General features: G+C 39.7%; 8 protein-coding genes and 1 long non-coding RNA gene across 10 annotated transcripts; 5 read left to right on the forward strand and 4 right to left on the reverse strand.

The window, feature by feature from the left end:
* Window positions 1–115: 115 nt before the first annotated feature.
* LOC9314560 lies at window positions 116–896 on the reverse strand. Its single transcript, XM_021025515.1, is given in 2 exon segments — window positions 116–486; window positions 489–896. Coding segments are annotated over 2 exon segments (198 nt in total). The 5' UTR covers window positions 535–896; the 3' UTR covers window positions 116–334.
* Window positions 897–1,407: 511 nt separating this feature from the next.
* Window positions 1,408–3,614, reverse strand: LOC9312773 (E3 ubiquitin-protein ligase SPL1). 2 transcript variants are annotated; one of them, XM_021025514.1, is made up of 10 exons: window positions 3,294–3,607; window positions 3,168–3,220; window positions 2,864–3,086; window positions 2,648–2,756; window positions 2,488–2,553; window positions 2,300–2,412; window positions 2,112–2,222; window positions 1,989–2,032; window positions 1,793–1,901; window positions 1,408–1,697 (listed from the first exon to the last, which is right to left on the reverse strand). In XM_021025514.1, the coding sequence occupies exons 5-10, from the start codon at window positions 2,551–2,553 to the stop codon at window positions 1,595–1,597; spliced, it is 546 nt and encodes a 181-aa protein (XP_020881173.1). In that variant the 5' UTR covers window positions 2,648–2,756; window positions 2,864–3,086; window positions 3,168–3,220; window positions 3,294–3,607; the 3' UTR covers window positions 1,408–1,594. The 2 variants fall into 2 exon arrangements, with proteins under 2 accessions (XP_020881173.1, XP_020881172.1); XM_021025513.1 differs by having other exon boundaries at window positions 2,300–2,553; window positions 3,294–3,614.
* Window positions 3,615–4,450: 836 nt separating this feature from the next.
* On the reverse strand, window positions 4,451–6,394 carry LOC9314562 (EID1-like F-box protein 3). The gene has a single exon (XM_021026961.1). The coding sequence runs from the start codon at window positions 5,542–5,544 to the stop codon at window positions 4,738–4,740; it is 807 nt and encodes a 268-aa protein (XP_020882620.1). The 5' UTR covers window positions 5,545–6,394; the 3' UTR covers window positions 4,451–4,737.
* A 61-nt stretch (window positions 6,395–6,455) lies between these two features.
* LOC110228758 lies at window positions 6,456–7,411 on the forward strand. Its single transcript, XR_002332293.1, has 2 exons — window positions 6,456–6,675; window positions 6,989–7,411. It is a non-coding gene; the product is annotated as an uncharacterized LOC110228758 (long non-coding RNA).
* A 249-nt stretch (window positions 7,412–7,660) lies between these two features.
* LOC9314563 (protein HUA2-LIKE 3) lies at window positions 7,661–15,193 on the forward strand. The gene is made up of 11 exons (XM_002876659.2): window positions 7,661–8,176; window positions 8,548–8,624; window positions 9,422–11,458; window positions 11,917–12,325; window positions 12,807–12,915; window positions 13,000–13,112; window positions 13,182–13,366; window positions 13,448–13,865; window positions 13,958–14,297; window positions 14,414–14,593; window positions 14,829–15,193. Exons 1-11 carry the CDS (start codon window positions 8,048–8,050, stop codon window positions 14,855–14,857), a joined length of 4,026 nt encoding a protein of 1,341 aa, XP_002876705.1. The 5' UTR covers window positions 7,661–8,047; the 3' UTR covers window positions 14,858–15,193.
* Window positions 15,194–15,282: 89 nt separating this feature from the next.
* LOC9312774 (probable glutathione peroxidase 5) lies at window positions 15,283–16,577 on the forward strand. The gene is made up of 6 exons (XM_002876660.2): window positions 15,283–15,439; window positions 15,537–15,613; window positions 15,727–15,788; window positions 15,872–15,990; window positions 16,120–16,287; window positions 16,388–16,577. Exons 1-6 carry the CDS (start codon window positions 15,380–15,382, stop codon window positions 16,421–16,423), a joined length of 522 nt encoding a protein of 173 aa, XP_002876706.1. The 5' UTR covers window positions 15,283–15,379; the 3' UTR covers window positions 16,424–16,577.
* Window positions 16,578–17,935: 1,358 nt separating this feature from the next.
* On the forward strand, window positions 17,936–18,568 carry LOC9312775. The gene has a single exon (XM_021026503.1). The coding sequence runs from the start codon at window positions 18,113–18,115 to the stop codon at window positions 18,257–18,259; it is 147 nt and encodes a 48-aa protein (XP_020882162.1). The 5' UTR covers window positions 17,936–18,112; the 3' UTR covers window positions 18,260–18,568.
* A 1,072-nt stretch (window positions 18,569–19,640) lies between these two features.
* LOC9312776 (protein ROOT PRIMORDIUM DEFECTIVE 1) lies at window positions 19,641–21,069 on the forward strand. Its single transcript, XM_002876662.2, has one exon. It carries the CDS (start codon window positions 19,721–19,723, stop codon window positions 20,930–20,932), a length of 1,212 nt encoding a protein of 403 aa, XP_002876708.1. The 5' UTR covers window positions 19,641–19,720; the 3' UTR covers window positions 20,933–21,069.
* A 627-nt stretch (window positions 21,070–21,696) lies between these two features.
* LOC9312777 (histidine-rich glycoprotein) lies at window positions 21,697–22,257 on the reverse strand. Its single transcript, XM_021024267.1, has one exon. It carries the CDS (start codon window positions 22,255–22,257, stop codon window positions 21,748–21,750), a length of 510 nt encoding a protein of 169 aa, XP_020879926.1. The 3' UTR covers window positions 21,697–21,747.
* Window positions 22,258–22,340: the final 83 nt, after the last annotated feature.

Raw genomic sequence — 22,340 nt, forward strand, 5'->3', positions numbered from 1 at the left:
TGCATACTCTTATTTTGCTTTTAACTAAAAAGAAAATTTGCTTTTGTGCAAGTTTTTCTTCCGTTGGAGCTGGAGATTCGCTTCTTTATTGAAAGATGAAGCTCCCTTATCACTGAAAATTTTGGTTGAGTGGACGAAAACTTGAAAAGATTCTTTATACACTTAGAAGACTTGTTGATCTATAAAAGTACTTCTCATCATGTTTTCCACTTTTGTTATTGTCACGTTTCATTCCGCGTGAATCACGTGTTTTGATGATGCTTTTGACAAATTTTCTCAACGAAAGATAAAGAAACAAAAAGTTGATTGTCATTGAAACGTAAGCCCCGTTCAGTTAGTCCATTAAGGACCAGGTGAATAACTGTCGAACGGCCATGATATCATCGGCGGAGAGACCACATAAGCTCCACAAACGCGTCTCAGCCGACTGAGTCTCTCCACCGCAAGACTCTCTCGTTACAGAGGCCGCATCTCTGCGGATAGTAGCCCGGGGACTTTCCTGGGTCGGAACTTAGGCAAGCCCATTTGACCCATTCACTTCGTCCAATGACAGTTGTGTTAACTACTACTCTCCAGGTTCTTATATATAGACGTGATATTATTCTTATTACCGATGTGGGATGTTCCCTGAAACAGGCATGACATCAAACTGGGTTGATGAAGAGAAAGATTTGAATTTAACTAAGAAGATTGGACTTTAAATTTGATGGGGTGAGCCAGGCCCGCGCAGTAGTGCAACACATGGGCAACTCACAAAAGCCCAGATAGCAAGCTATCTTGATGAGCTCTTCCCCTTAAAAAATAGAGTTAATATCGTGTGGACCGATGGCCCACATATCAGATATTAAACTGATAAGAACAGATACTACACTTGATCTTAGCCAAAAGGCCGAGAAAGGTATGATATGCAAATTGGGCTCGACCTCTGATTTATACTTGGGAGAAAAGGTACACAAATATCACCTAAGCGATGTGGGAGAAAAAGGTATTAACAAAGAAATAGTCAATGACATCATCAATCTGGAGATGCCATCTGGTTCAGAAAGGACACGTCACAGCTCCGTCTTGCTTTTCTTATGGTCTTTCTTTGTACTTTTGTCTATGTTTGTTGTTTGCCTTGATCGTATATGTAAACCAAGAAGAGCTGGTGATAATTGAAGTTCAGTAAGAAGAGGATCATATTCGATGGGATTCTTTTTATAATGCAAACTCTGGTAATTCCAAAACAATATCTTTGTTTACTTGAGATCATACTGTTTCAGAAGAAATTTTAATTATCATTGAGGTTTCTGGTTAGGATGGGAAGGAAACGTAGAAACTTCTAAATAAGTTCTTCCATGGAAGATGATTCACAGAATCAAATCTGATTTCATGTTTCTAAGAAAAAGCTTGAAATTTCATAGGAGATTTAGGTAATAAGGTCACACTTTCCATTAGCTTTTGCTTCCTTCTTATAGTCACGGTCTTCCAATGTAAAAATGGTTCTAATCAAAGTCGTATACAAGACTTTACAGACAAGACTCAACGATTGTTTCTATGGATAATGGCTTTAGTAGACCAGAAGGTATAGTAGGCCAAAGGTGAGAGAGCTGTTTCAACGGCGGTCAATCTTCAAAACATGTTCTATTGGTCTCCGGCAAATAGGACAGGTCTTCACGTGCAAGGAGCATGTTAAGCAGCAGCACATATGACCACACCTACAAGAGCAAACCAAACAAAAGAAAAATCAAAGGCTATGATGTCTGATCAGTGAGTGGGTTTATGCGTTTTACAAGAAAAGCAGTGCTCTTACTTTACAAAAGTTGCGTCATACTTCTGCTCAAGGCAGATCACACAGAGATCAAGTACATCTCTATCTCTGCTTGTACTATCTAAGCTGTTCTCATGTTGAGTTTCCAATCCTGGTGAGACATTTTTGTAAGCAAAGCAATTCCAAAAATATGCAGAAAACGTTTTCACATGTTACTGCAAACTGTAATGGATACTACCTCTAGCTACTAATTTGGCTCTCTTAGCAGCTGCATCAGCAACTCTGCAACATATAGCTCAATACTTAATTTGGAATGACTAATCATTTGCAAGTATAAAGCTTTGGTTAATATGTGACATACCTTTTCCGTAACAATCGCCCCCGCCTTCTCTCTAGAATATACTCAATCACAGGCTTTGAAATCAGAATCACACCAACAACAGTTAAACCTACGTAGACATATTTGAACCTCCTGCCAAAAAGATCATTTAGACATTTTCAATCTCAGTTTTCGAGGAAGAGAATAGCCATACTGAGAAGAGAAACAACCTTAACCACTTTCCCATCGGAGAGATGATCTTATCGAGCGGTACAGGTGAGACAAAGAAAAGTCCCTTCTCGGGTTTTTGAATCCTGAAACCCCGGATACCGTCTTTAACAGCCTGTTGACATGGTAAGTAACAACAGAAATGAGATGTAAAACGTATTTTGGTACCGGTGATAGATAAAAGACATACCTCACCAACAACTGTAACCGGTGTACCAATTGGGAGGACATGCTCAGTGCGTCTTACTCCAAGCATCTGTAGACAATGATGGTGCCACACAATTTTAGCATTGAGAAAACAGACAAAAAAAAGAAGCAATTAAATAGAAAACTGGAAATAGAGGAAAGACCACGAGGCCGTTGAGACAATCAGATGACGGCTTTGACCCTTCAAATCAATGCGAAGGCTATTATTGCATTTTCAGCTCCCACTACGTTCACACGACCTGTCCCATCGTCCTATGACATAGAGATTTCATAGATATTAAATAAATGACTAAAGGAAAACATTCCAATCAAGGCCAGTTGAAGAGTTGGCTAATCGACCAGAAATCCAAGAGTCATACCAGATACCACGGGACTTCCTTAGCCTGTGGAAGCATCCATTTACTATCTTCAACCCATGAAAACAACCAATTACGTTTCAAGAAAAGTTGTTGTGCCTGAAGATATACCCAAAAGCCAAAACCAGTGAAACGAGAGAAGAAGGTTTCTCTCTAGATATGGAAATCCAAATCCATACGGTTCCTGAGACTGCGATGATCTTGCCCTCTACTTGTAGCAAATTCTCTGAAGAAACCAAAGATTCCAATGACTTATTTAATCTAAAAACCCACCAAACTGAAATTGAAGCGAGATTGATTCACAAACCCAAATCCTTGATCTGGTGAACCCTAGTGACTGAATTGAGCATCTCAAAAAAGCTGTCGCAAGAAAGAAAGATTGATTGATACACATTCTTCAAAAGGCATAAAGAGATCGGAAAAAAACCCTAACCTGCCTGGTATCATACTGAGAAGATAAAGAACGCCGCCGCTTACGCAACATGTCAATCCACCTAAATGTATCATCTTCTTCCCCTGTTCTTTGCTTCTTTTCAGAGAAAGCAGAAATCGATCAAATTTTAAGCTCTCGAAGATAAAAGGGAATTAGTCGGATGCTTTGCCGACGGAGCCAAGAGGAAACCAAGCGGGAAGAAACATAATAAACCCCCTCTCACTTATTTTTTATTTGTTTTTCTAGTCCTGAACTTTTCTAAAATAGCAAAAACACATCCAATATTCTTTCTCATTGACGAAATAAACCCAAATCTAGTATAATGTTGTGAAATCAAATCTCTTTCTTAGCCTTTAGGTAAAATTAAAAATGTAACATTTAGGCACGAGGTCCACAAAAACGTTCTTAGCATATGTGGCCCAAGTAAATAATGCAGCTTAGGAGTTAGGGCCATCATAGGGAATGCCAAAGCCAGTGCCATTTGAGTTTCGGTTCTGCATCGCCAAAGGCTGATTAATAATGCATTTCTTCCTGAAACAACCTCAAAGAAAAAGACTGTCCCTCTTCTTCTGAGTTTCACGTTCCATGGATTTAGGATTAAAGGCTTCAACTACCAATGCCTGCTCCATTTGATAATTTTATGAACCAGAGTCATCCTCACATGTGACTGTCATGAGCCCTTTTCCCCACACACACACACACCTCCATGGCTGCATCCATTGGAAACAATGAACCAAATCTGTTTTTTAAAAAATTTAAACAATGATTCTCACACTTATAGTTATAACGACTTTTACTAGAGATACTCTTTAAACTCCCTATAATTTAGCATTTTTTCTTTTCTTACAACACTTTATATGAAAGTCTGCAAAATTCACACAAGAGAAGAGGCTATATATTATTCTGAACTATCGACCCTAACGATCATCTATCTTCCAACCTTTTTCTTGTTTGTTTTTACCAGCCATTGCTTTCTTTTAGTCAAATACTTGGGGGTGATCAAGAATAACATAAGCAAGTAACATCACAATGAAACCAGTTAAGTAGCTCTTGGGAAAGTTTTAAGAGAATAAAAAACTAGGATCATGTTTTTGTTGTTTGAAACATATCGCCATTGTTAATCATAGAAACAGAGGGGACTTGTTATTGTTTCGATCTTTTTTATAACAAAACAAAACTAATGGCCAGCATTATTTCGCAGTCAAAAAGTTACAAGAAACAAAATCAGATACAATAAACTATTTATCTGATCACTGTGTAGTGTACCAAAATAATCTAAAACCATACCAAACAACTAAACAAATCGGTAAAGATCGTCTAATCATCCTGCAACTAGTGAGCTCCACATGTCATAGGAGAATGAATCTAACTGAGATTTTCCTCTTGTGGTTTGCATATGCCCCAAGAGACCTAATTCCACGTGGACATCGCCACCACCATTGAATTAGATCACACTGCCGTCACTGTTGTCGTCGTCTTCTTCTTCCGACGAAAGCGGAATCAGCCAGCAAGTGCCGTGCAAGTGACCGTTGACGCATACGAAGAACTCTAATCCACCTTCACGTGATCCCAGCCGCCGCGCCGCACTCTTCGGGACGAGACGCGCCGCCGTCATGCTCCACACGCGCCCTCCGCAATACGGACACCTAACCTTCTCCTCCAGCGCCGCTTGTCTTCTCACGAGACACTCCCTCGTCTTTGACCTCATAAATTCCCGAAATACCCCTCTGAAAACCCCTAAATGTTCATCTCCACCCACCGCGTGATGCTCGCACGGATCGCTCATGTATAGGAGATCACGGCGGCAATTCTTCGGCAGGAAGAATCTCCCGGATGTCTTGGAGAATCTGGACTCGCAGGCGAAGTGACCCGGCGACGGTTGACTTAGATTGAAATACCGAGTCGACTCACCTCCGCCGCAGAAGAACATGAGTTTCGCTAACGCGTGCCATCCGCCGTCGATTCGGCCGCTGGGATCTGAGCTGGACAATGCTGCCACCATCCCCGGCGCACGGTTCACGCAGAGCCGCCGCCACAGAATTCGTTTGGCGATTGCGCAGAATCTGCGGCTGAGGGAGGCAATTGTGCATAGCGTGTGGATGTCCCAGCTAATGGACTCGAAGACGAGAACCAGGACTTGCTCGTTCTCTATACCTGACTCACCTGAGCTGGGTAATCGACTCGGTTGGTTAAATCTGAGCCGTCTATTCGTGTTCATCTGGACGACGGAGAATTTTCCCTCTAGAAGCATTGAGTTTTTGCGGTCTAACACGCGCGTCGTGATCTCACCTATTTATATCAGTTGGTCCGGTGCTCGAGAGTGACACACGTGGCTTTATGCCAGAATAAGAGATCCATGGAGCTCCCCGCCTCTAAATGTGTCGAGATATGATTGGTTTTAGTGGGACGCGTGTCCATTGGTGATTGCGTATACGCCGCAACAGAGAATCGGGGGTATAACTGACGTCTTTGGTTGGTATCAAAGGAAAAAAATAAGGGATGGGAGCGCCACGTGTCGAGACGCAAACGCGAATCCGAAACGTCCTTTTCTGGAACCGAAAAAATCTTACAAGACACGTGTCACGATTCATCGAGAAACGTGGCAGCTCCAAACCAAATAGTAATACGAAGTAAACTTCTAAACTAAGAAGAGACACAACAAATCATCAGTCGCATGTAAGGCAGCATTGGCGCCCAAAAGGTCCGTCCAACAGGAAGAATATTTTTAATGGTCAATGTCTTGGTCGAGTTTTTCAAGATCGGGAACTGATGCTTTTTCCAATGAAATTAGACATGACAACTTGTACTCAGAAAAGGTTTGATGGATTGGGGGGATAACGAGGTTGAACCAATAATGGGCTGTGAGTGGGCCTTATCAAAACCTCATACGTCCGGTTTTAAATAGAATGGGCTTAGAGGAGTGGTTGAATCACGTGGATTTGTTTTACGTACAAACCAGATTCTAGGCCTGGGCTAACGGTTCTAACCGATTAAACCGAACCGACCGAACCGAGGAATTCGGTTATCGGTTTCAATTCGGCAGAGAGACAAGAACCGATCGGCGGATTTCTAAATCTATTTCGGGTATCGGTTCGGTTCGGTTCGGCGAACGATAACCGAACGGTTTATTTAAAACCGTAGTATATAAGACTAGCATTTGTCACAAACCCTAAAACACGAGCCTCCTTCGTTTTCATTCACGACTTATCTCTCTAACTCTTTGTCTCTCGAACCCAAGGAACTCCTTCTTCATCTCATCTTAACCTCGTCAATTTCTTCTTCGATTTGTCATTCATCTCAAGGATCTATCAAAATCATCCGTAAATTCTCGTCGAACTTTGTCAGTCTCGACTTCCTCTCGATCCGAAGAGATCTTGAATCTGTAAGTTCTTCCCTCTTACGAGTTGGGGGTTTATTTTATCTGTATTGGGGGGGTCTGATTTTCGTTTTGTGGGTTTCATATTTGATTCTTCAAAACCCTAATTTTTCAAAACCCTAATTTTATTTTCGATTTGGGTTCATTTAGCTTGTATATTGTTCTCTGTTTTTGATTTGGGGGTTTGAATTTTGATTTGGTGTTTGTATCTGAAAACCCTAATTTACTAATTCATAAAAACCCTAAATTTCGATTTGATGCATGTCGTTTATCTATTGTTGTCTGTTTTTGATGCATGTTTTATATGTATTTTTCGTAGATGGCTTCTGAAGATCATATTGACATCGACACTGAACCTGGTTCTGTTCCCGAATCTGTTCACACTAGAAAAAGGTCAGCATCGTCGTCAACTAGAAAAAGGTCAGCATCGTCGTCAAATACTTTGCGCCTGGCGAATAGCAAGTCTCTTCAGAAGGTCGGAAGGTGGGATCTAGCGGCCATACTTCACCGTTACCGACTCCGTCTTTGCTCCGTGGCGGCGGTAGTCATACTGTCGAAAACCCTAATTTTAAGTGGGTTTGGGCTTGTGAGTATGATAATGGGCTTGCATTTATTTTCATGAGCTTATTATTTTGGCTTGTAAATTCTTTATTGGGCTTGTAAATTCGTTATTGGTTGTAATTTAGTTTTGGTTAACCGAATAAAACCGAAGAAACCGACAATAAAATGAAATTCGGTTTTATTCGGAATTGATTTTTAGTAATGAAACCGAACCGAAAAAACCGAGAACCGAACCGACCGAACCGAACTTTTATTCGGTTAGATTCGGTAGGTTTTTTTTTTGCCGAAAAACCCGAAAAACCGAATAAACCGACCCGAAAAACCGGAACGCCCAGGCCTACCAGATTCGGTCTTTTAAAGGTCTTATCCAGCAGAACTTTTGTGAAAACAAGGAAATAAAGTTAACCATGGCGCAAGTTAGACATCGCCTTTGGAAATTTGCAAACCCTACACCGACCAAACGATTAACAAATATACTCCTCCAATCAAGCTATTTTTTTCTTTCTCCCTTCTGGGTTTCGTGTGTGAATATTTCTCTTCCGGAAAAGCGATAAAATCCACCAGCAATCTTCTATTGTCTCTCTCGCTCGTCTCAATTAGGGTTTACGGGACCGATTTTCTTCTGTCTTGCGTGCCTACATCCGTCGATTGGGTTCGTATTTTTCAATGCCTGCGAGTTCTATAGCGGAATCTGTCACCGAAAACCCTAGGCACTGCGGAGCTGCTAATTTCCGCCTGCGGTTCTGGCTTAACTTCGAGAGTTAGAATCCTTACCTTTTCCTTATTTGATTTTCGCTGTTTTTTTTCCTGAATTCCGATGGCTCCGAGCCGCAAGAAAGCCGGTGGTAAGGCTGCGGCGGCATCATCCGCTCGCCGAGAGTGGAAGGGGAAGGTTGGCGATCTCGTGCTTGCCAAAGTCAAAGGATTTCCTGCTTGGCCTGCCGCGGTATGTGATCTTGTATTTTTTTTTGTTGTTTCTTCTCTTTTGTGTTTGAAGTTTCTCATTAGATTCATGATTTATTTTCCAGATGGCTGTAGAAATTGCTATTAATTAAGGGTTTGAAGTTGCATGTCTGTGCATCTGTATATAATTAAGATGAAAGATCTTTTCTAGGATTAGCGACTGCTTAAGGGATATGGATATCTTTCAGAGGGGTTGGTGCCCTCATCTAGGATCAATTATTCTAGTTGTTAGTAGATACCACTCAGCCAGACTTTCGTTTAGCAATTTTGTAGGCTATACATCTTACATCTTCAAGTGTGAATTATTCTTTTTTGGATCACTTGCTCCTCTGCTAATTGCTGGAGTTATTTCAGGTTAGCCAACCGGAAAAATGGGGCTACTCAGCCGATTCGAAGAAAGTATTGGTTCACTTTTTTGGCACTCAACAGATGTGAGTTCTCAGGCCTTTACTATCACCCTCGTATATATTGTTTTGCTTTCTGATCATACTTCCCTTATTTGCAATTGCTCAGTCCGAGTTCCTATTTGTCATCCTACACTTATTTTAGGTCCTTGCATTTTGCGTCCCCATTTGAGTTGATCAATTCATTTTGACTCTTATTTGACGAGATGAACTTTAATTCTTGTCTCACTAGATTAGGACGTAGAAGCTGGTACCTTGGTTGTGGCCATACATTTTTAAATTTTCTTGTTCCGGCAGGATAAATTTGATGTGATGTATGTGTTCTCTAACAGACAGCCCTGAGATCTAATTTTACTTGGTTTAGAATCAGAATCGTTCCTGGTCTGAACTTCTGTGTTCACTTGATTTAATGATAATTGAGTGGATTTTCTTTTTTCCAGATAGTTGGCAACAGTGCTTCTTGTTGAACTTATATTTAGCAATTTTGGGTAGAGCTTCCACATCTGTTGGATGGTGACTTTTGTTATCATTTATCTTACTTAAAGTCTTTTGTATGTTGAATTCTTTGAAAACTGTTTAATCATTTTCTTTGCAGATTAGCATCAACATTTAGCGAATGTTCTTTTTGTTGCATCATTCATTCCCACGGTTAAGTGAATACTGATGTATAATTATTATGAAGAGAGCATTTTAGCATAACTGTATGCTTTTCAAATTTTAATTGATTAAGGGAATTAGTTCAAGGTTGTAGTAACCTGTGTATGCAGTTAAATGTTATTTATACCAGCGTATGCAGTTAGTAATACTTTTTGGTGTATGTGCAGAGCTCTCTGCAATCCTGCTGATGTTGAATCATTTACGGAGGAGAAGAAGCAATTGCTTTTGACAAAACGACATGCCAAAGGTTCAGATTTTGTCCGTGCCGTCAAGGAGATCACAGAGAGTTACGAGAAGCTGAAGCAGCAGGACCAAGCTAGTGATCCTAAATGTACTGAAGAAACAACTGTTGGAAGTTCTGTGAACACTGTACAGCTGCCTCAGGCCTGTGAAAATCTAATTGGTTCAAGACTTAACACTCAAATAGAGTCAAGTTCTAGTCATGGTAGAGATGAATCGACTCTTCTCAGCGAAGATGCAGCTGCTGAACAAATGCTAGCCCTGCGTCATAACACTCTAGCTCATAATGGAGCCTGTGATAGTGCAGCAGCTAAAGATCTATGTGAGATAGCTACATATTCTTCAAGGAGAAGAAATGAAAGGGTGCGGGCTCTAAAGTGTGCTCCACAGAGTATAATATTACCGGTTGAGCACTCTAAATTCTCATCAAGGTTGGAATTGGATAGACTTCAAAGGTCCATGCTTCAATGCAGTGATGGTGGCCCGAGTGTCAATGGTATAGATGAAAGAGCCATAAGAAGGAGAAAAAGGATCCGTAGGTCAGGTCAATCTGAATCAGATGACGTTGTTTCATCAGATCTAAATTTGCACGGATCTGATGAGGAGAACGCATCTGAAATTGCGACAGTTGAATCTGATAATAATAGTAGGAATGAAGGCAATGGTGTGGATTCTGGTTCCAAAGTTGAGCATTCTGATACTGTTGCTGACGGTTGTGACGGAGGTCATGAGCTCAACAAAGGGCTTGATTTCCAAATTAGCACCATGGTTAAGAGGAAGAAGAGGAAGCCCACCAGGAAACGTGAAACCAGTGACATTATTGACCCTCCTGCTAAAGTTGAAGCAGAAGGTCTTGGGCACAATGCTTCTGACAGCTGCCAGAGATCTCAAAATTCTCATGAAAGGCTGAATGAGAGGCCCTGTGAAGAGAATGGTGATGAACATTTGCCTCTTGTAAAGCGAGCCAGAGTCCGAATGAGTAGAGCTTTTTATGCTGATGAAAAGGTCAATACCTCTTCACAGGTCGAAGAGAGATCATCGAAAGACACTCTAATGAGTGCAGCTTTGCAGACAAGCCCTTCGGTGAATCATAAAAATGATATTGTTTCTGTTCATGATACTTCTGCAGCCGAAAAATTTAACAGCTTTGAGTTGTCTGCTAAGCTTTCAGATGTTATGGTTGATGTAGTGCCTTCTCATATGGAGAATTCTTCAGACAGAATGTCTCCGTCTAGGGCCTGTGTTCAGACTGTAGGAGATAGACAAACTGCTGTGAAATTCCATGAGAACGTGTTTACCATGACACTAGATGATGAAGTAACTCGAGCACAATCTAACCAACTTAGCAGTTTGGCAGAAAGAAAAGCTCATGTTCCTGAAGTAGTTCAGGGATGTTCTGAGGAATCGCAAACCGGGAACTGTCTAAATAGTGAGACCGATCCTACTGACATGCAATGCTCACTTCAAAATGAGAAAAATGAAACCCCATTGAATCCTGATATCGTTGATTCATCGGCAAAGTCCCCTGGTTTATGCTCGAGTTTGGATATGACAACAATAGGGGTTCCTGCTCAATCTCCTCACCAACACCAAAGCCAGGAGTATGATCCTGGTGACCATTCATTGGTCATTGGTGGAGATTCTCTTAATGAAAAATGTGAGAAAATTGATTACTGTATGACTCAGGTTGTTCAGTCCCAAGCTTTAGAACCTCCTCCATTGTTCTGTTCAGTGGTCAATTATGAAGAGGTTGAAAACCCGCAGGAGACTGAGAACACTCTACGGAAAGAAAACCAAGGAAGTCCAGGTAAAGAACTTGATAGTGACAAACAAGCTCACATGATACAGAATCCAGCACTCTCTGCTACTGAAAGTGAAATGATCGTTGAAGAAGCAGAACCTCAGTATGAAACTATGTATGGTCACTGTGCGGATGCAGTGGAGAACAGGGAGCTGGAAAAGAGGTGAGTCTACTGATTTTGTCTCTACTCCTATACTAACCTCTGAATCTGATACTATGTTGTTTCTCTTATTGCTTTTTCTTATTAGAATAAGTTTTCAATTACAATCATGTGTTCAGTTTCTAACCACATTGGAATATTTTATGTATGGAGTGGAGTCCTCATAGGCAGATTGATGTAGAACATGACTAGGAATCTATCTATTCAGTTTTTGACATAAGAATCCATTTCTTTATTATTTCTTTCTTTCTTTGTAATTTGCATTTCCCTTTTACAATTGAAGATTTCCTGTTCCTGTTTAAATTTACTCTTGCTTTGAAAGTCTTATGTAGAGGATAGGCATATTGAGTTTAAGCCAAACATAAATTATATGAAATTTCTCCAGACTTTATCTTGGTCAAGTTTTTCCACTTCACAGAACTGGTTGACTAACAATATGGTATGTCCGTGTGCATTGGCAGTTGTGTGGTTGATGAGCAGAAGGAGCAGATGCAAGCCACCAATTCTATCTCAGTATCTGAGAACCTTTCACGTGAAAAATTGAATTCATCTCCTGCAAAGGGTACTCCACATTGCAACTCTGTATGCCGAATTTCTACCGCAGAAAGTGCAAATGCTATGCAGGAAAACAGTAATTGCAGCACAAATGTTCAGTTTGGTGAGGAGAAACCATTGAATAATGACACTGTCAAAGAAGAAAGCAAAGTTGAAACAGGCCCAACTCAGGTGAAGAAAGTTATTAGTTCTGATGTGCAATTCACTGTTGAATCTTTTGAGACTGCACTTGACTCATTGGTGAGGACAAAGGAGACCATTGGCCGAGCAACTCGCTTGGCTATGGACTTGGCAAAATTTGGTGTGTCGGCAAAGGTATGAGATGTTCTCCCTGCTTGTGATATTGTTTTATCTGTTTGTTGATGTCACATGTTATATCTGTTTGTTGATGTCACATGTTATATAGAGGTGGAATCCAATCGGGGACAACTTTCTTCTTATAGATTGTTAAAACATATTACCTGTATCTGTCCCATGGTATATACCTATTTGCGTTATCCAAATAGTTAATTGCTTCAATCAAAACGGGACCATATCAATCAAACCAACTTTATGTATTAGTACGAATTAGAGAATCCCCTTCTGTATATTGTTTTATGTGCTGATTTTAGGATGCTGTAGGCATTCAGCTCTTGACAAGCATAAGACTAGGGCAAGCCTTATTATCTTATCTACCTTTTTAATGAGGAAAGGGACTTGTTTCACTGTGCTTTTGTGCGATTTATAAAACACTATTTTGCAGACTTTTTGCTTATGTTGTTAATGAGGCTCTAAGAATCTCTATGTCTTGAATTAGGCGATGGAAATTCTGGCCCATACTTTGGAAAGCGAGTCAAATTTACAGAGGAGGGTGGATTTATTTTTCCTTGTGGATTCTATTGCTCAGTGCTCCAAAGGTCTGAATGGTGAGTATTTAATGTTTTTGCTTGGTTGCATCATTGATGTTCTCAATGGCGAGTTAACTTTGTGAATTCTACCTTTCTATTCAGGTGATGCTGGTGGTGTTTATCTTTCATCCATTCAAGCTATGCTGCCTCGCCTATTAACTGCTGCTGTTCCACCTGGAGCTACCACACAAGAAAACCGGAAACAGTGCCTGAAGGTATGCGATTTTAGTTAGATCTTCTTTTTCTTATGAATATTAACTCTCACCCTATCTGGTCTTATATAGGTTTTGAGGCTTTGGCTCGAAAGACGGATCCTTCCTGAATCTATAGTTCGTCACCATATAAGAGAACTTGATTCAGTTAGTAATGTTCCTGCTTGTCTCTATTCTCGGCGATCTGCTCGAACAGAAAGGGCGCTGGATGACCCTGTTAGAGATATGGAGGGTATACTGGTGGATGAATATGGAAGGTGAGAGTTGAGTCTAATGAGTCTTGGGGTCTTGATTTCTTTATCTCTAGTGTCAAAACTTAATTCGTCTTTGTGTTTCAGTAATTCAACTCTCCAGCTTCATGGATTCTGCCTGCCTGCAATGCTTAGGGATGAAGACGAAGGAAGTGACTCGGATGGGGGTGATTTTGAGTCTGTCACCCCTGAACATGAGTCCAGAAGCCTTGAAGAACATGTCACACCCTCCATTACTGAAAGGCATACCCGTATATTGGAAGATGTTGATGGTGAGCTTGAAATGGAAGACGTGGCTCCACCTTGGGAAGGTGGAAGCAGTGCTAGTGCGATCACAGATCAAGCTGATAATAGAGAGTCTGCAAATTGTCAGCCTGTCTCTGGCACTTCACATCAGAATGTTACCTCTTCATCTCCACCAGCTCCCCCTTCGCAGAATGCTCAGTTGGCAATGTCTGATTCCTACTCAAATGGCTTTGAGTACAGCAGAAATCCCAGCATGCATGTGTGTCCTTCTTCTTCTTCTAGAATTTTTTGCAGTAAATACATTGATGATTGAGACATGATTAATAACTTAATTTCTGGTAAATATTCCAGGGAGATTATCAGGCCGGTCCTCCAATGCATTATGGAAGTCCCGAGTCATCTTATAGTTCCCGCGTATCTTTGTCAAAAAGCATGCCGCGTGGGGAGGGTTCTAACTTCCAGCATAGGCCTTATCCGTCTTCTCATCCACCACCTCCGCCATCACATCATTATTCATATATGGAGCTGGACCACCATATAAAGTCGCGGAGAGAAGGTCCATCATACCCTCACAGATCTCATTACACACTGGAATTTGACGAAAGGAATTATCAAGACAGCTATGAGAGAATGAGGCCTGCACCATGTGAGAATCGAGAAAATTGGAGATATCATCCGCCCTCTTCTCATGGTGGACTCCTTTAACCTCTTCTTTTCTTATAATTATCATGCATGCATAGGCATATATGAATGCATATCTGTGCACAAAAGCACATGGTCATGCATGCTAATAGGCGTATATTGCAGGTCCACGATATCATGACAGACACAAAGGCTCTTATCAATCGAGCTCATACAGTGGCCATCACCGTGACTCTGGAAGATTCCAGAACAATAGGTGGAGTCATTCTCCGCGTGCATATAACAATAGACACTCGTTTCACTATAAGCCGCATTCGGAAGGTCCTGTTCCAGTAGGAATGAGAGGTAATGTGGAAATGCATGCCTGTTCAGTGGACTCATAATTTACTCTCCCACAAACTGAATCAGCTGTTTCTTACTAGGTTTAGAAACTCTGATCCTAGGATGATCCATTTGATTTTGATTGGGATCTTATCTTATTAGGCCTCTGACATTGGAGACTGTTTTGCTTGAACATATGGTTGTCTATCTTGAATAAAAAAAATTAAATGAAGTGGAGTGTGTTTTTGTGGATTTGCAGATCCTCCAGGGACGTGGCATCAAAGGTGAGTGGGAGACATGTCAAGAAGGCGAAAGGTGCAGTCTTGAGAGAAGAGATGTTAATATACAAAAAAAGGCACAGCTGTGTGTGTGTACATATGATGATGACCAAAACCTCATGAGGAAGGCAAAATCACAGAGTCGTGAAAAGCCATTTGTGTTGTAGCTAGAGAGATTTGAGAAAGAAGAAAAAAATGAGTTAGGCACCCCTGACACTGACTGATTTAATTTTTGTAAACATATATAGTATATTGTTTTTCTTTTTTTTTTGGGAGTGGTAATATGCAATTCTAGGAACACCTCGACTCTAATAATGTAAAGTGGTTAAATAGTGTTGGTGAAAAAGAGGATCTAAAACAAGAGACGATAATAACAATTAAATAGGAAATGGTTACTTCCAGGAAGGAAAAAGCAATTAGGGATGGTTGTTGTTACCAAGGAATTAACAGCTAAGAATGAAATAAGGAAGAAGGGGACACATATCATCATTCTAATCAATTTCTTCTGTGCGCGAGCGAGCGAGAGAGAGAGATGGGTGCTTCTATATCATCATCAGTGTCCGAGAAATCAATCCATCAATTCACCGTCAAGGTTTTTTTTTTTATTATTATTTTATGAATCCCTTTTCTTCTTCTTCTTCTTCTTCGCGTTTCTAAATTATTATTGTTGTTGGTTGGTCGGGAATTAGGATAGCTCCGGCAAGGAGGTTGACCTAAGCGTATATCAAGGGAAAGTGTTGCTCGTCGTCAATGTCGCTTCTAAATGGTCCGTCGTGGAGAGATCCTCTCCTCTCCTCTGGGTTTTTTTCTTGACTGCCTAAATTAAATAAATGGTTGTAATTTTTGTTAAATATGAGTACTTATTAAATTGGGCAACAGCGGATTCACGGAATCCAATTATACCCAGCTGACGGAACTTTACCGGAAATATAAAGATCAAGGTCACAATTAGACTCTTCTCTTTGTCTCTTCATTTGGTTTCCATCATCTATTTTGTTGTTTATGTAATGGGTTTCCTTCACAGGGTTTGTGATATTGGCGTTTCCTTGCAACCAGTTTCTCTACCAAGAGCCTGGCACCAGCCAAGATGCTCATCAATTTGCCTGTACTCGGTTCAAGGCCGAATACCCCGTTTTCCAAAAGGTATATTCTTTTTGTTATTAACAACAACAAAACACTCTTGCTTCACATAATAATCATTTGTAATTGCTCTTTCTATATGCCTTTAATAGGTGATTTTGTAACTTTATAAGCTTGATCATCATCATGTAGGTGCGTGTCAATGGACAAAACGCTGCACCAGTCTACAAATTCCTCAAATCTAAGAAACCCTCTTTTCTTGGAAGTCGTATCAAATGGAACTTCACCAAGTTCTTGGTCGGCAAAGATGGCCAAGTCATTGATCGTTATGGCACAACGGTGCCTCCTCTATCCATCCAGGTCTCTAACTCTCTCTCTCTCTCTCTCTCTCTCTCTCTCTCTTGTTCTTCTTGATATTCTTTATGTTTAGCTTACTTCATGTTTGTTTTCTGCATAACAGAAAGACATCGAGAAAGCCCTTGCACAAGTATTATGAACACGCACAGACATTGGAAGAAACTTCTTCTCTTACTCTCCATCACCTTGTCTAGTTTCCCTTCCATATGGGCCTTGTATTCATCTTATGTGTAACGCCATTTCTTATGTGAATTTTGATCAAAGGTCATACGAATATGTTGATTTGAACCCAACAAGTAATTCCAACAAATACAAACCACCAGATAAGCTAAAGATCGAGACAATACACCACTGGTTTTCCATCTGTGCTTAATTTTTATGGTACGAATTACACGGTTACGATAATATTTAAATCTGTCTCATGTGTTGAGTGAGAACTTTTTCCATCTGTAATGTATCGATTATAATTGGCGTATCACTCTCACGTGCTCTGTTTGGGCCTAAGACAAATAAAGAAAGAGAGAGTACCTAAAGGAGTACGTAAAGGAGACCTTGACCACTCACTCTTTCATGCATTCATCCTTCTCTTACTTGTCTTATCAGTTTCTTTTGCTTTTGTTTTAGATTACTCAAAATATAGATTATTCACATTAATAAGTTTGATGGGTTTATTTTGTGAACAAACGACCGACCTATCTCATAATCATTAATTAGACATTACAACTAGTGTACTGTCTCATCCTTCTTTTTCCTCTGCATAATACACTACAAGAAATTTGTTCATTGTTAGCGCTAAAAATATGCTATCTTACGTTATAGATAGCGAATTCACAAACGCTATTGTGAACTGCTATCAATGCTCACTTTTTTGAACATATGTTTAGATTTTTATCTATTTAGATTAGCACCGGGTTAATCAAAACCGAAGCCAAGGACCAATACCCTTCCCTTAGGTTTTGGCTCAACTACCATTGCACTCTCTTACTTGCATCGTTTCTCTTTGGTACTTCAGTTTTTGGATTGATTTGGTTTATCCTGATTGAACATATCTAAATGTACTTGATACAATATTCAAGAGCTTTGTCGTAGCCCATTTACGGTCTTTTAGTTTAGGCATAGTGAGCTTCTTAATACTTTTAACTGATACCTTTTGGGTCAATTGGAAAGCTTATAGTCAATGGCATGAAACGAGTGATGTGGTGGGATGAACATTCATGCTAAACCCGTAAGCAAATCCATAATTAACAAGTTGATTAAATTAATCACATGTCTTAACTACCAAATTAGATATTAAATCATTCCATTCCCACCTAACACACAGCAAGACATAAAGCCCCACAAGCCACAGCTCCATCATTAAGACTCATGTGTGCATGAACAGAAGTTTTCTGTTCAAACAATATCCTCACCGCAAAATCAAATTTGAAAACTGAAAAGCTTTTTTTCGAAAAAGGGAAAAAATTGATACCAAAATGTTTTGAACATTTAATCAATGATAGATACTAAACATAAGATTTTAGTTCAAAAGCGAAGCTAATGGTGAAAGCATCATGCCTTTCCTTCACACTTAGAAACATGTAGGTCCGATCTTCCATATTATTCAATTCAATAATGTATCTTAATTTTTTCCGATATATGCATTTTACATCATATATATCTACCAAATTATCTCTACACAGTATCTGCCAAATTATTTGAATCGAGTTCGAGTCAGCATGTATACTAGTATATAAGCAATCTATATATCTCTCTAGCAGCCAAAACCCATAAAAACATCACACAAATAGTTTACTTTGAATGAAGGTTTCTCGATATAGCTAGAGGATCAATGGCAGGGACAGTTGTGTTGAGATGCTGCAGTAGTGTTAACAAGGTTAGGACATGGAAAAGATGTTCGAAGCAGATAAAGGAGCAAAGGGCTCGTCTTTACATCATCTGGAAATGTGCTGTCTTTCTTCTCTCCTCCCATGATTGATCCTCCATATATATATATATACATGCTATATAAGCAATCTCCTTTCCTTCATCAGTTTTTTTCTTCTTGGATATGTATAATTAGTTGAATTCCAAACTAACTAGCTATTTAAACGTACCATAATGTAAATTCTATTGTGATCATCGAAAATCGATATCTACTGTCATTTGGTTATCCTTGGGAAGTTCTGTTTTGTAATTAGAGATGCTATAAGAACAACAAAGACCAAGAGCCAAGAGGTTAGCTGTGTATATCTTATCTTCGTAAGGTCTTGTCTTCTTAAAATATACTACGTCCTTAGATTTTGTTTTCAATTGGTGTTAAATCCTACTAGTTTTCCAAAAAAATACAGAATACGAGGCGCGTGGTTGAAACTCGCTCTGATCACGCGTGGTGTTCTTGTAGTTCTGGTATCTATATATACATTTTTGAATGACTTTTAGCAAATAAATCCTGGAGTTGGACCTTATTTACGGATGAATGCCATTGGCATTAATTATTTAAATTTGAAAAATATTACTTAAAGATATTACCAATACGATTTCGAGAATCATAAATTCATATCTTCCTTAATTTTCTGAGTCATTAATGTGATAATCTTTAGGAAATATTTCTCTATAAAAAAAAAAAATCCACATTAATGAAGGCATTAAAATCGACACTAACAATTAAATTATTTAGATGTTCAATTATTTTAAGATTCTTATATCTTATTTGATATTTTTTTTTTAATATCTCATTCTTTAATTACTGCGTTTAGAATTTATTGGTTGTTACCTATTTTTTTGGTGAAATTTATTGGTTGTTACTTAATAAGTAATTATGGTGCGTTTATTTTATTTAATATCTAATTTAAAGGATTTGTTTTCTTTTATTATTAATAAATGAATAACATGTATAGAAATAAAAGATTTTTTTGCGACTCCATAATAAAAATATTAAACTCTTATTTTCTACATTTCTTACACATAATATCCTCTTATTCAATAACAAAAAATATATATTACATATTTTTAAAAATATTTATAATATTTAAATTATATAAAAAATTTGTAATATTAATATTATTTCAACTCTATACAAATTTAATATATATGTATATATATCTTATGGGAACCATTTAAAAGAAATTTTTAAATTGACTTGAATTATATAGATTTTAAATAAAAGTATTATTAAAAAGAAAAATAACTAAATAATGTTTAATTTCACGGGACGGGTAATATGATGGGACGGGTTTGGGTTGATATTTATAAAAGATCGTATACCACGGGTGAAATCCTAAAATTAACAATCAAAATAATCTATCAAACAAATTACATTTTGATTTTTTTAAGAAAATATAGCCCCGCGGTGTACCGCGGGTTAAAATCTAGTTCCAGGGTTTAAAGGAGCATTTCTCATTTGCCCTCTGGTAGAAAAACCCTAATATCTTCTGCTGAAATCAAATCAAATCCAGGAATGGTGTTCAGAAACTTAACCATTTCTTACGAAATCATCAAATCTCTGAAAAAAGAGCCTAGTTTATTAGGGCTTCAAATCAGATCGATCTCGAGCTTGAAAGTGGTATGGAAGAAAGACACGAGGCTAGACGAAGCCATCGAGCAGGACAAGCGTTACAAGCTCTGTGCTCGGGTGGTTAAAGAAGTGCTGAACGAGCCAGGTCAAGTCATTCCTCTCAGATACCTCGAGAAACGCCGCGAGAGGTTACGTCTCACTTTCAAAGCTAAGAGCTTTGTTGAAATGAACCCTTGTCTGTTCGAGATCTACTACGATCGGATCAAACCCAAGTCGGATCTCGTTCAATTCATCCGCCCAACGCCTCGTCTCAGAGCTTTCCTCGACGAAGAACAGAGGATTTACGCTGAGAATGAGCCCTTGATTGTTTCCAAGCTCTGCAAATTGCTGATGATGGCTAAAGATAAGGTTATCAGTGCGGATAAGCTGGTTCATGTGAAGAGAGATTTCGGATTTCCGAATGATTTTCTGATGAAATTGGTTCAGAAATACCCTAATTATTTCAGGCTAACTGGTTTACCTGAAGAAGGTAAGTCCTTTCTTGAGCTCGTCTCTTGGAACCCTGATTTCGCCAAATCGAAGATTGAGCAGAGAGCAGAAGACGAAGCTCTTCAAACCGGTGTCCGGGTTCGACCCAATTTCAATGTGAAATTGCCGTCTGGGTTTTTCCTGAGGAAGGAGATGAGAGAGTGGACTAGGGATTGGTTAGAGCAAGACTACATATCACCCTATGAAGATGTGTCTCATTTAGACCAAGCTTCTAAGGAAATGGAGAAACGAACTGTTGCCGTTGTGCACGAATTGCTGTCTCTTTCGCTTTTGAAAAGAGTCCCTGTGCCTACACTTGGCAAGTTCTGCCATGAATTCCGGTTTTCAAACGCCTTCTCGAGTGTTTTCACTCGTCATTCAGGTATCTTCTACTTGTCACTAAAAGGAGGGATCAAGACTGCAGTGTTGAGAGAAGCTTATAAAGACGATGATCTTGTTGATAGAGATCCTTTGCTTGCTATTAAGGATAGGTTCCTCAGCTTATTAGAGGAAGGCTGGCAAGAAAGGAAAGATAGACTGAAACAGCAGAGGGAACAAGTTCAGAAAGATAGGGAGTTGCTGTTAGCAACGAAAAGCAATGAACCTAAAGAGCGTCTCTGTGATTAACTTTAATAATCAAGCCTCTGTTTATGTCCTCTGTTTTTTTTCTCTAGGCATAGTTCTTGGCCTGGTTTGGTCTTTAGGGTGGATGGTTAAGTTTGTAAGTTTTTGCTAATAAGAGAAAAAAAAAAATCAAATGTCAATCACAAGTCGCAATTGAAATTTTGAATTCACTTGTTTTCTCAATCTCAGGGAGTGGATTTAAGTTAGACCAAATGATAAATATTCACATACCGTTCTTTGTGTCTATGAGATTGGTGTATATTCTAGTTTGAGTAGATGATCTTTTCAGATCTTAAATCAAGAATCATCTTGGAGATTAGGATCAATCAACGCTTAAATCTTTTTCTTCTTCACATGTGTCCAAGTTTTATATCACACTTCTTTCGTCACGCATTTGGAGTTGCAGCTATTAATTGTAGTTTAAGTAATTTTAATTGGTTGTGTAATTTGGAACAGGACTTGTTGTTGTACCAAAGTGAAACACTCTCCTGAAAGAAAGCTCTACAAGCAACCTAACACCAAGGTCACGCAAATGAAATGGATAACTCAAAATCACCTAAAATCCTTCTGCAACCCTCTTTGTGCCTTCCTCGACTTTGAATATATAAAGAGACACACCTAAGATATCTCTTCACACACTCTCTCCATGGATACACTTTTTATTGCAGCTACTCTGGCTCTCGCTCTCTCCTCTTTCACAAGAGGCCAGAGAGTGATACAGATTCCACCGCCACGTCCACTGTGCGCGTCTCAATACGCTCTGGCTAACTACGCCTGCTCACGTCTCCCAATGCACACTGTCCCACCACCTGCCCCCATTACCCCACCTCCTCCTCCCATCGCTCCCCCGCCTCCTGACCATGACCACCACGACCATGACCATGACCATGACCACGACCACGATCATGACGATGACCACGATGATGATGATGACCACGACCACGATGATGACCACGATCACGACCATGACGATGACCATGATGATGACGATGACCACGACCACGACCGTGATCGTGACCGTGATCACGATGACCATAACCATAACCACGACCATGACAATGATCACAATGACCATAATAACGACCATGATCATGACAGCGACCACCACAATAATGACGACAACAGCCACGACGATCACCACCGCCGTCGACACCACCGCCACCACCACCGACACCATCATCGACACAGAGAAGAGACGTTTGCGCAACAAGAGTGCTGCAAGTGGTTGAAGCAAATGGACAACGAGTGCGTGTGCGACCTTCTGGTCCGGCTTCCGCCATTGCTAGCCAAACCAATTCATAACTATACAGTCTTTGTGGATGAGTCATGCATCGTCACTTTCGTCTGTGGAGGCAGACTCATTAGCTGATTCTATTTCCTTTCTAAAACTATACTGCCATGTCTTCATCTA

This window comes from Arabidopsis lyrata, assembly GCF_000004255.2.
Source record: "Arabidopsis lyrata subsp. lyrata unplaced genomic scaffold ARALYscaffold_5, whole genome shotgun sequence".
NCBI lineage: Eukaryota > Viridiplantae > Streptophyta > Magnoliopsida > Brassicales > Brassicaceae > Arabidopsis > Arabidopsis lyrata.

What these genes read in the sequence shown, in the direction of transcription:
- LOC9312775 (XM_021026503.1), top strand. Translation starts at nt 18,113, where the DNA reads ATGGCAGGGACAGTTGTGTTGAGATGCTGCAGTAGTGTTAACAAGGTT.
- LOC9312777 (XM_021024267.1), bottom strand. Translation starts at nt 22,257, where the DNA reads ATGACTCATCCACAAAGACTGTATAGTTATGAATTGGTTTGGCTAGCA.
- LOC9314563 (XM_002876659.2), top strand. Translation starts at nt 8,048, where the DNA reads ATGGCTCCGAGCCGCAAGAAAGCCGGTGGTAAGGCTGCGGCGGCATCA. An exon ending in AACAGGGAGCTGGAAAAGAG is followed by an intron (nt 11,459 to 11,916) that starts GTGAGTCTACTG and finishes GTGCATTGGCAG; the next exon opens with TTGTGTGGTTGATGAGCAGA. An exon ending in GTGCTCCAAAGGTCTGAATG is followed by an intron (nt 12,916 to 12,999) that starts GTGAGTATTTAA and finishes CTTTCTATTCAG; the next exon opens with GTGATGCTGGTGGTGTTTAT.
- LOC9312774 (XM_002876660.2), top strand. Translation starts at nt 15,380, where the DNA reads ATGGGTGCTTCTATATCATCATCAGTGTCCGAGAAATCAATCCATCAA. An exon ending in GTCAATGTCGCTTCTAAATG is followed by an intron (nt 15,614 to 15,726) that starts GTCCGTCGTGGA and finishes ATTGGGCAACAG; the next exon opens with CGGATTCACGGAATCCAATT. An exon ending in TGCCTCCTCTATCCATCCAG is followed by an intron (nt 16,288 to 16,387) that starts GTCTCTAACTCT and finishes TCTGCATAACAG; the next exon opens with AAAGACATCGAGAAAGCCCT.
- LOC9312776 (XM_002876662.2), top strand. Translation starts at nt 19,721, where the DNA reads ATGGTGTTCAGAAACTTAACCATTTCTTACGAAATCATCAAATCTCTG.
- LOC9314562 (XM_021026961.1), bottom strand. Translation starts at nt 5,544, where the DNA reads ATGCTTCTAGAGGGAAAATTCTCCGTCGTCCAGATGAACACGAATAGA.
- LOC9312773 (XM_021025513.1), bottom strand. Translation starts at nt 2,553, where the DNA reads ATGCTTGGAGTAAGACGCACTGAGCATGTCCTCCCAATTGGTACACCG. An exon ending in GGGCGATTGTTACGGAAAAG is followed by an intron (nt 2,033 to 2,111) that starts GTATGTCACATA and finishes TATATGTTGCAG; the next exon opens with AGTTGCTGATGCAGCTGCTA. An exon ending in TATGACGCAACTTTTGTAAA is followed by an intron (nt 1,698 to 1,792) that starts GTAAGAGCACTG and finishes TTGCTCTTGTAG; the next exon opens with GTGTGGTCATATGTGCTGCT.